The 10,715-nt window shown below is 38.2% G+C and overlaps 1 protein-coding gene across 3 annotated transcripts; it reads right to left on the bottom strand.

Moving 5' to 3' along the window:
- Positions 1 to 2,057: 2,057 nt before the first annotated feature.
- On the bottom strand, positions 2,058 to 5,794 carry LOC110789232 (centromere/kinetochore protein zw10 homolog). 3 transcript variants are annotated; one of them, XR_008926192.1, is made up of 3 exons: positions 3,340 to 3,956; positions 3,000 to 3,118; positions 2,058 to 2,396 (listed from the first exon to the last, which is right to left on the bottom strand). XR_008926192.1 is itself a non-coding variant. In XM_056834877.1 (3 exons), the coding sequence occupies exons 1-2, from the start codon at positions 5,715 to 5,717 to the stop codon at positions 5,111 to 5,113; spliced, it is 330 nt and encodes a 109-aa protein (XP_056690855.1). In that variant the 5' UTR covers positions 5,718 to 5,794; the 3' UTR covers positions 2,058 to 2,396; positions 4,959 to 5,110. The 3 variants fall into 3 exon arrangements, 1 of the variants encoding a protein (XP_056690855.1); XR_008926193.1 differs by having other exon boundaries at positions 3,360 to 3,956; XM_056834877.1 differs by lacking the exons at positions 3,000 to 3,118; positions 3,340 to 3,956 and adding exons at positions 4,959 to 5,404; positions 5,682 to 5,794.
- Between the last annotated feature and the right edge of the window lie 4,921 nt (positions 5,795 to 10,715).

Below are 10,715 nucleotides of genomic sequence, written 5' to 3'. Positions count from 1 at the left end.
TGTTATTTATTTATTCTTTTTGGTTTTTCTTTGAGAAAACTAATCAATTCGATGGCAATTTAAAGTAGACATTCATTCCCTCTTAATTGTGTTCATCTACTTAGATGGGCACCAGATTTTCTTTAGTATTCCTTTAGGGGTACTCTTCCTTATCTTAACAAAAAAAAAACGAAGTACAAGATAAAGATATCATGGGACTCTTACTGATCGTTTGGTAATTGGTAATAAATTTGTGAGAATTGAACTGAATCTAAGTGCAGATGTAGAAAAGAAAGTAACATCTATCAATACGGCTAGCAAAAACTCTCTCCTCTCTCTCGAGCTGGGCGCACGTTAAGGGATACTACTAACGTACACCAACTCCATTGATGGCGAGGAAGAAGAAAGCAATACTGAATATTTCTACGACGAAAGTTGCAGCGAAGTCTCCCTCAGTAAGTTCTCACACTTCAGGCACCAGTACTACTCAAAATGATGCCCAAAATGCAAACCCAGATGCTCTGGTTTTTGACTCAGATGGCGAGGAGCTGATGCATTCTCCTCTAGTCCACCCTTCGGCTGGTATGATTCCACGCAAACTTCATGATACTATTTTGTTATTGGATCAGAATTTGGGTGTTGGTTGTAATAATACTGTGGGTGGAACTAACCCTCAGGGGAATGGAGAATCTGTTGATATTGGGGATATTGGGGGAAATAACACTGAACCTGGGGTAGTTGAACCTCCGATTGTTAAAGAACCATGGAAAAATCTGTTCACTGGATCTAAAATGGCTTCAAAAGGGGCGTCCCTATCATTTGTTACACCTGTGCTGCAGGATGGGAAGAAAATTGCTCAATTGCAGGAGGATGAAATGAATGAACTCACTGAGAAATGGAAATCATCTATGGTGATGTATGTGGTAGGGGATTCCCCTACTATAGCTTCTGTGAAAAGATATATGGAAGGGATGTGGAATTCTGTTGCTCAGCCTCAGGTGTTTTACCATGATGATGGTTACTTCATCATCATGTTTGTGAGCATGAAGGACAGAAACCAGATTATTGCAGGAGGACCTTATACATTTTATGGGAAACCAGTTATCATTAAACCCTGGACAGCAAACTTTAATTTCTATGAAGAAGTACTTAGGGTTATCCCTTTGTGGGTGAGATTTCCTAATCTGCCACTCAATTGTTGGGGGTGTGATTCACTAAGCAGGATTGGTAGTCTGTTAGGGGTGCCACTCTTTGCTGATGAATGCACTACTAGGCAAGATAGAGTATCTTTTGCTCGAGTGTTGATAGAAATGGATATCACAAGCCCATTGCCTGATTGTGTCTGGATAGAGGATTCAAAGGGAGGGATGTTCAAGCAAGCTGTTACTTATGACTGGTTGCCACAATATTGTAAAGTTTGCTGTACTGCAGGCCATGATTGTACTAAAAAGGCTAAACCACTAGTACCAAAACCTGTATCCAAAAAGGTGTGGGTTCCTAAAGCTGTCCAACAAGCACATCCAGTGTCAGAACAACAGGAGCAACCTAATGCTGTGCACACTCCTGAGTTGCCTGTTAACAATGTATCTGATCCTACTCCATGGAAAATTGTGACAAGAAGGACTAAGGGATTGTCTAGAATGAGGACTTTGAGCCCTAGCAACCCATTTACTGTGTTGCCTGCAGAATTGGGTTTCAAAGAATTAACAGGAGGTGATATGGAGATGCAAAATACTACTGAACCCCCTGACACTAGTAGAAAAATATTGATTTGAGGCGTCACTTTTATATTGATTTGCGGCGTTTTAGGCGTAGCAGCAAATAGAGTGGCAGCAAATGAATTGTATTGATTTGCGGCGTTAAAAAACACCTCAAATCAATCATTCATTTGCGGCGTAATTAGGGAAAAACGCCTCAAAATATTTGAATTGAATTGCGGCGTTTCTACCTGAACGCCTCAAACTTTGGTAAAATGGCAGAAGTTTATACGCCGCGAATAAATAATATATTTTTTTAATAAATAATATATATTTCGTATACTCAACAATCCCAAAAATGTAGACCTGTACTCACGCCACATTTATACAACGTTCAAAAGTGTCATCAACCACCAATAACTTTCCGAAACATTGATTTTTACATATAAGTTAACCATCATATATATGTTTAAAAAAATAAACCACCTAAATAGTTTCAAATCTATAATAACTATATCTTTTACACTTCGTACGTTACAAAATTGCACCAAAAATATAATAAGGCAATTATATATGATTTTAGTAGCACGAAACATCCACAAGAAGAGATCAATGAAGCGTTAATTACACACAATGTTCGGTGAAGTATGATGCCCATTTGTCTCGTATTTCATCAATTTGCTCATCGGTGAAAGGATCTCCACTCATTGAAATGCAAACCTAACAAAATAATATATATATATCATAAAATTAGGGTTAATTTAAAAGAATAGAAGAAATACACGACGGAAAACATTAACGAAAAACGTCAAATGGTAGTGTTAGTCAAACAAACCAAACTTATAAGGTAGTTAAATTAAAAAAAGTTTATATAAGGTAGCAATTCACAAAACCACCAAACTTAAAGGTAGTGTTTCACAAAATTTCCTATTTTAAACCCTTTAAATGTTTAATATTCTTCTTATTAGGTTACTTAGAATTATTCTCATCTACTTTGGTCAAGTTATGCGCGTTTAAGACTTTAATGATCATTATAGGTCATATTTTGACTGTTATAGTCGTTTTTGCTCCCTAACTCTAACCCATGAACTTAGATTGGTATTCTAAACTCTTTAAATGTTTAATATACTTAATATTAGGTTACTTAGACCGATAGCAACTCACAAGCTATAGATGAGTTTTCATTCAAAGAGACAACTGTGTCTGAGTTCTAACTATCGTCATTGTTAAATCATATTCTTTAAAAATTGCAACTTCGCAAGCTTTCCCGTAAAAAGTGGAAAATATATCAGCAAAAGAAAATAAGGTTACAAAATAACTAACCTCCCAGGAAAGGGCTCAAGCCATATATTATTAACAACATCAAAGTTTCACAAAAGAAGAGCAATTAGACCATGACCAGCCTTCCATACAGCATGTGGGAACTTTGTCTCCCTTGTCCACTGTCAACAAAATAAATTTAAAGCTTATTTGATTGGTCTAGAATATTAAATATCATATAGGGAAATAGGACATGATCATAGATCAATATTAAGGTAAACAAAACAAGGATATTATTTAATTGCCAAAGATACCAAAGTATCGCATATAGTGGGTTCGTGTTGAAACCCCCCCAATTATCAAACTGCCATCCATCAAAGTTTCAAGCAAATAATTGTCATACCAAGTAAATAATAGAGTCACCTTGTCCTCAAGGTGAAAAGCCGGAAATCTGGTCTGGACGGCAAGGAAATCTTCCCAAGTTGCCTCATAATCTGGCAGGTTATCCCACTTAATGAGTACTTCTAACGCAGTTCCATCTCCAGAAACAGCAGGTCGAACTCCTACCAAGGAGTCAGGTTTTTCCACCAACTCCAAGTTTGTTATGGAATTAGTGGATGCAAATCTGTACCCAGAAACAAAGGTAATAATATTAAGGCTAGGATAGAAATAGTTGTATTTGAAGCTATTAAATCACCAATGGTGCATACAACTGAGGTAGAAGGACAAGAAAAAGACAGAATATATCACATAACATTCTTTTACGGCTCCTGCCTTATTTATAGTGCTAGCTCTGACAACTCCTCTCTCATGCGTGACAATCACCAACTTGCTGCTCACGGTATTTTCTAACAGAATGCTGACACCATTAAGTTGTAATTCCTGATTTATCCTTCCTCTTACGTCTGACATATGTCATTCTCACAGGGGGCTTAGTTGGGGGTAGCTGCTGCACTACAGATCCCAGGCTCTCTCAAGCCTGTGTAAAACAGAGGAATTAAGGGAACGAACAAAGAAAAGAAGAAATTGGGAAGACTAAAGAATTACGGTATATAATTTTGTCGCGTAATATTTCTCATTTTGTCGCACAATCTTTTCAAAGCATGCATGATATACGGCATCTGCATTACATCCATCCTTAATTGATGGAATTCCGCCTGTTACAAGGACTTGCTTTAACCCTTGTGGGCAAAACTTAGATATGTAACAGCACAAAAACCCCCCATAGCTCTGTAAACAAAAGGGAAAGAAAGGGTCATTAATTTTTATGACTAAATAGTGACAAGGAGCTCAACAATTAGTATGCAAACTACACAGGCAGAGATCTCAAAATAGAATAAAAAGATGACATGAATAGTGAGCATACTCCAATAGGAAGCCAAGAACCATAACCTAATCCTAATAACAGTATTTGCAAATGAAGCTTCCTAAAAGTGAGCATACTTCAAGAAAAAAGCATTGCTTCCTAAAAGTGAGCATACTTGTAGGCATGTAATGGTCATTAGTGATGCAGAAGTTCTCACATCAATGATTTAAAAACTCCACGACATGAATACCTTGATTGGAATGGTAGCTTCATACAGCAACAGAACATCCCTTGCAGCATGATAGAATTCCAACGCCACTCTTGGGGATGACAAACAAACATCCTACACACAAGAATTATCAAGAAGTCATATATGCCGTCTTATAACATGCAATCAGCAAGATATCAATCCTGCCCAGAGTCAGGGACTCAGGATAGTAGGTATAACTGTGATAAAATGGTGAAGCAAAATGTTCATGTGAAGTAACTCTTAAACATGTCAAGTTTAAAATTTCATGGGGTTTATCCGCTAATCAGAATGATCCATGTATCACATTGAGAAAACATACTAGTTGTGATACCTTAACATCACAAAGACCACTGTTAGGTACAATTCCACCATAATTTGTCAAAATGAAAGCTTAGTGTGATTATAAATAATGATTAATATAAACAAGTGAACAAGTCAGAATAATAGCCAGAAATAACTATCTTACTTGAAGTGTTTGATGCACCAACTTCATCAACTGACAAGCAGCAAGGGACACTATACACTTCTCTGACGAAAATAGCAAATTGACAGCACAATCAGTGTATCTGTTATTTCCGAACTTAGGTCATTTGCTGCTAAACTCCTGAGAGCTAATTGTTAGTACGTAATTCCAGCAGATGAGCACAAAGATATAAGACAGGTTGAATGAGAGTTGACTTCTGGAACAGTAAAGTCACATCGTAGAATCAACTGTCTAGCATTTGCCAGCATTTCTCTCTTTTTCCTCACAGCAAAGTGTACCTCCACGTTATCAGCAAAGTTGCTTAATCTTTCATCATTCTTATCAGATTTGGAAATGAACATAATCTCCTGTAAAACAATCTCAAATTCAGAAGAAGAGTTCATGATCTTCTGAAAATCAACTAACTTTGAAGCATCATCAGGGACAACCTGAGAATACAGAATACAAAAGATTCAACACTGCAAAGAGAGGTCAGACTACACTTAAAGAAATAAAAACAAAAGACCAACGAAAACTATGAATTCGCGTTGAAGATCTTAAGCAATCAAACCTAGAGATAGGGTATCAGGTGAACATCAGCCCCCCCCCCCCCCCCCACGTCCCACACCAACCAGCTATCAACATACATGGAAAAAAGTATTTACATGATGCATGCAGTGAAGTTGAGCATAAACGAAACATGGATGACAAAGCTGAAGTGTTTACCTTTGAGAGGAAGTTAGAAATAATAAGCTCAGACATTCTTGGCCACGCAACCTTCCGAAACAACGCATCCAAGGACCATTTTCAAGACATATATACTGGTGGATAAACTTAACAACTACCGTCATTCTTGAGAATAGAGCATCGCTATCAATGTCATCTGTCTACATCAAAAAAAGGGGTTAATCTAACAGGCTATAGCATGCTGCGTTCTTTTCCTTGAATAACGTAGTCTAATGTTTTAGTGTGTTACTGACTAATTAAAATTTACCAATCACCAAATTCTTTAATGCTCTTCCTGATTTCTTATATCTTGCTTGTCTGCTTTGGCACTCAATATACATACAATTTCTTGAGTGAAAAGGGACCAAATTTATTATACGAGTATTTATATCATTGATGTTACCTTCGGCTCTAGACTTGAGACTATCTTCAAGATTTTGTCACTGCTCTCGACCAAGCTACCACTAGATTCTTCCAGAAACGAAACAGGGGAGTTAAATTTCACTGCAGGAGCAATGACATGCTTGATGAATAAGTCAGCGGTCCTTGCAAGCCCATAATCAAGTATTCCTAGCACCTGGGAAAATGACAATTGAAAACTATAAATTCTAGGAAATGGCAGCTAAATGAATCCTCAAGTTAGCCATGGAATACTCAAATCATACACTAAATTTAGCGAGTTTGCTAATGAATATCATCATACATTCATACACTCAGTTAGTTAAGAATAAAGAATTAAATAGCACATAACAACATCTCACTGCATTGAACAAACAGAAACTTACATCCATGGCTTCCATAACATTACGAAGCTCGACACCACGAGCCTCACCAACGCCAGAGCGATAAACAACCCGAATTCCACCAAAATCAGTGTCAAAACTCACCACAATGTTCAAAAAGTTGACAAGCAAATCTTGAATCTACAAACCCAAATACAACGTGTTACACCAAGGAACGAATTACAGTGAAATCTTAAATTTAGTTTAAAACCTAAGCAAAACCCATGAACAAAAATTTCAGGTTTCTTAGTCTCGAGCCTGAACCAACACCAAATTTGTAGGATACAATCAGAGATAAATTTAAAGCATTTTTAAGGTTCTTTTAAGCCAAAATTCGACATTGAAAATTAGGGTTAATTAATTTACAGTTTCAGCGGGAGAGAAGAGAGGAGAGGACAGAGCAAGAGAGCAATAATTAGATAATTCAAACACAATTCATGTAAATTGAGAGACTGAAATGAGGGGGAATAGAGCAATTGAACAAAAAAAAGGCAAGGATGAGGAGGAGCCAGTGGAAGCATAATGTACACCAAGTGAGAACGGCGGCGGCAGAGATGAGTTCGAATGACCACGGCGGTGGCGGAGCTTAAGTTTCCCGGCGAAATTCGATGGTGAAGAAAGTAGGTCAGAGTCAGTCAATCGTACGAAGGAAGAAGAAGGTGCTGGTGTTTTTGTGAAGTGAAGACAAGCCAAAAGAAAGAAAGAAAGAAAGAAAGAAAGAAAGAAGCTCCAAATTTGCGGCGTTAAAGGATAGACGCCGCCAGATTTTTTTTTTTTTAATAATTCGCTGCGTCATAATCGAAGATAATGCCGCAAAGTGTTATTTTTTTAACTAATTCCTCGAATTTCTCATTTAGTTAGAGGCGTTAATTGATTAACGCAGCTAAGTCATGGCAGCAAATTAATGTTTTTCTACTAGTGTGATGAAGAAGGTTAATCTTTGCAGCTGGAATGTGAGGGGACTTAATGATCCTATTAAGGTCCCAGAGGTAAAACACCTTATTCATACCCATAATATTCATGTTGTTGCTTTGCTAGAAACTAGAGTTAAGGAAAGCAATTTCTCTAGAGTAGTCAATAAGTTTGGGAGAAATTGGAAATGGGAAAATAATTACACTGCAAATCCCAGAGGTAGAATTTGGGTAGGCTGGCTTTATCAAGAAGTTGATATCCATGTGTTACAGGTGCATGAACAATTTATTCACTATGAAATTAGGGATAGGTATGGAGTGGTGGAATTGTATGTTACTCTGGTGTATGGTCTTCACTCCATTGACACTAGGAAGAATTTGTGGAACTCTCTTACTACTCTTGCCTCAAGTGTAGGTAGCTGTCCTTGGGTCATTACTGGTGATTTTAATTCTCCCCTGTATGCTGATGATAGAATCAATGGTACTCTTGTTTCAGCAACTGAAACCAAGGATTTTGATGAGTTTATTACAAGTAATGGGCTGTGTCCTGTAAAGAGTGTAGGACATTATTTCTCTTGGCACAAAGGCACTGGTGAAGGTAAAATTGCTAGCAGGATTGACTGGTGTTTGGGAAATGATGAATGGATTCATAAATTCAGTAATGTTCAGGTTGAATACCTAAACCCTTCCATCTCTGACCACTCCCCTTTACTGATAAACTGTCTGCCAGACAAGGTGGAGGGGGGTAGACCTTTCAGATTTCTCAATTATTTGGCTGATCATAGTAGTTTTTCTGCTATTATTCAGGCAGCTTTTACTGAAGTATACCATGGCACTCCTATGTTTAAACTCTGGTGTAAGCTGAAAAAAGTCAAGGCTGAACTCAAGAAGTTACATAGAGAAGACTTCTCTGGTATTACTGAGAAGATTACCATTGCTAGAAGTGAGCTTGATAAGGTTCAACAGAGTTTGCAAACTGGCAGATCTCCTACTCTTCTCAACCAAGAGGTGGTTTGCATTAAACAGCTTAGGCATTGGCTGAGAATTGATGAGATAGCATTGAGACAAAAATCTAGGATCCAATGGCTAAAACTAGGTGATTCTAACAACCACTTTTTCTTTTCCACTGTGAAAGAAAGAGTTAGATTCAATAGCATTGCCATCCTATATGATGATAATGGCACTAAATTGGTTGATCCTGATCTAATTCAAGCAGAAATTCTGAGTTTCTACAAAAAGCTGCTTGGCACTTCTGCAAACACTCTTCCCTCTATCCACATTCCAACAGTGAGAAATGGCTCTAGGCTAAATAATGATGCTAGACAGGATCTGTGCAGGGATGTTACTGATGATGAGATTGATTTGGCATTACATGGGATTGGCAATGATAAGGCTCCTGGTCCAGATGGTTTAAATGCAGTCCTTTTCAAAAAGGCTTGGCCTGTCATCAAACAGGATATTTATAGAGCAGTGAAGGATGTGTTTGTTACCAATTCCATGCTTCCCCAGTACAACTGTGCATCTATTACTCTCATTCCAAAAGTTCCTAATCCTACGAGAGTTAAAGAGTACAGACCAATTGCATGCTGTAATGTGGTGTACAAAATTGTTTCAAAAATTCTAACTACAAGAATGCAAGGGGTGATTGGTCAGGTTGTTAGTGAATGTCAATCTGGGTTTATTCCTGAGAGGCAAATTTCTGACAATATTCTGCTTGCTACTGAGCTCATTAAGGGCTACACTAGAGCCCATCTTTCACCCAGATGTATGCTCAAGATTGACTTAAAGAAAGCCTATGATTCAATTGAATGGCCTTTCTTGATCAGTGTTATGGATGCTCTTGGCTTCCCTCATAGATTTGTGCAATGGGTGTACACATGCATTTCCACTGTCTCTTACAGTGTGCTCATTAATGGGAAACCTTGTACACCTTTCAAAGCTAAAAAAGGGCTAAGACAGGGAGATCCCTTGTCTCCTTTTTTATTTGCTATTGGCATGGAATACTTGTCTAGACATCTCCATCAGTTGCAGACCAAGCCTGATTTTAACTTTCACCCCAGATGTGCTAAACTGGCTCTTACTCATCTAATGTTTGCTGATGATTTGCTTCTATTCTGTAGGGAAGATCTAATCTCTATTGACATGATGCTGGCCTCTTTTAAAAAGTTTTCTCTAGCTTCTGGTTTGGAGGCTAATATGGATAAAAGTAACATTTATGTTGGGGGTGTTTATGGTCAAGATAAAGCTGATATTCTCAATGCAGTTTCTACTCCTGAAGGTTCCTTTCCCTTCAGATATTTGGGAGTTCCCCTCTCAACTAAGAAGCTGAAGTATACTCAATGTAGACCCTTAATTGAGAAGGTGTTGGCTAGAGCTAAAGTGTGGACTGTCAAGCATCTATCTTATGCAGGTAGGCTCCAGTTGGTTCAAACAATATTGTTGAGTTTACAATCCTTTTGGTGTCAGATTTTCATCTTGCCAAAGAAAGTGATCAAAGAAATTCAAGGGTATTGCAGGGTGTTCCTGTGGACAGGCAACACTGACCCTTCAAAAAAAGCTCTGGTTGCTTGGCACAAGCTTTGCTTGCCCAAATTTGCTGGTGGTTTGAATCTGAAAGATATGTGCTGGTGGAACAAAGCAGCTGTTGCTAAACTCCTCTGGGCTATAACTTATAAGAAGGATAGACTTTGGTGTAAATGGGTTCATGCTTACTACATAAAGGGGAGGGATGTTGGGAGCACTCAATGGCCTGTTAACATGTCTTGGCCTTTGAGGAAAATTCTGAACTCTCAGAGTTTAATAGATAGCATTGGAGGGTGGAGTGCAGTGAGTAAGGGAGGTGTCTTTTCCATCCAAATCATGTATCATCTGCTGATGGGGCCATGTGATAAAGTCAGCTGGAGGAGAATCATTTTCCATAATAAAGCTTCCCCAAAAAGTTTGTTTGTCTCTTGGCTTGCTGTTTTGGGAAGATTGCCTACACTGGATAGACTTCTCAAGTGGAAAATTGTGGACTCTAATGTGTGTCCTTTATGTTCTTGTATGCCAGAGTCTACTCAACATCTATTTTTTGAGTGTAGCTACTCTGTTGCTATCTGGTCTTCAGTTCTTGCTTGTTTACAGTTTCACAGACCTGTTTCTCAGCTTGATAATGAAGTGGTGTTGATGACAAGAGCTGCCAAAAGAACTGGTGACAGATTCAAGTTGCTTCTGATGTTCTTTGCTGAATGTCTTTATGGAATATGGCTGCAAAGAAATGCAAAAGTCTACACTCATTCCTGCAGAAGTCCCCTTGATCTGCTTAGAGATATCAAATATCGAGTGGCATGTAGAGCCACTGA

The sequence above is a fragment of the Spinacia oleracea genome, chromosome 1 (genome assembly GCF_020520425.1).
Source record: "Spinacia oleracea cultivar Varoflay chromosome 1, BTI_SOV_V1, whole genome shotgun sequence".
Taxonomy (NCBI): domain Eukaryota; kingdom Viridiplantae; phylum Streptophyta; class Magnoliopsida; order Caryophyllales; family Amaranthaceae; genus Spinacia; species Spinacia oleracea.
This window is presented reverse-complemented; position numbering and strand designations above follow the sequence as displayed.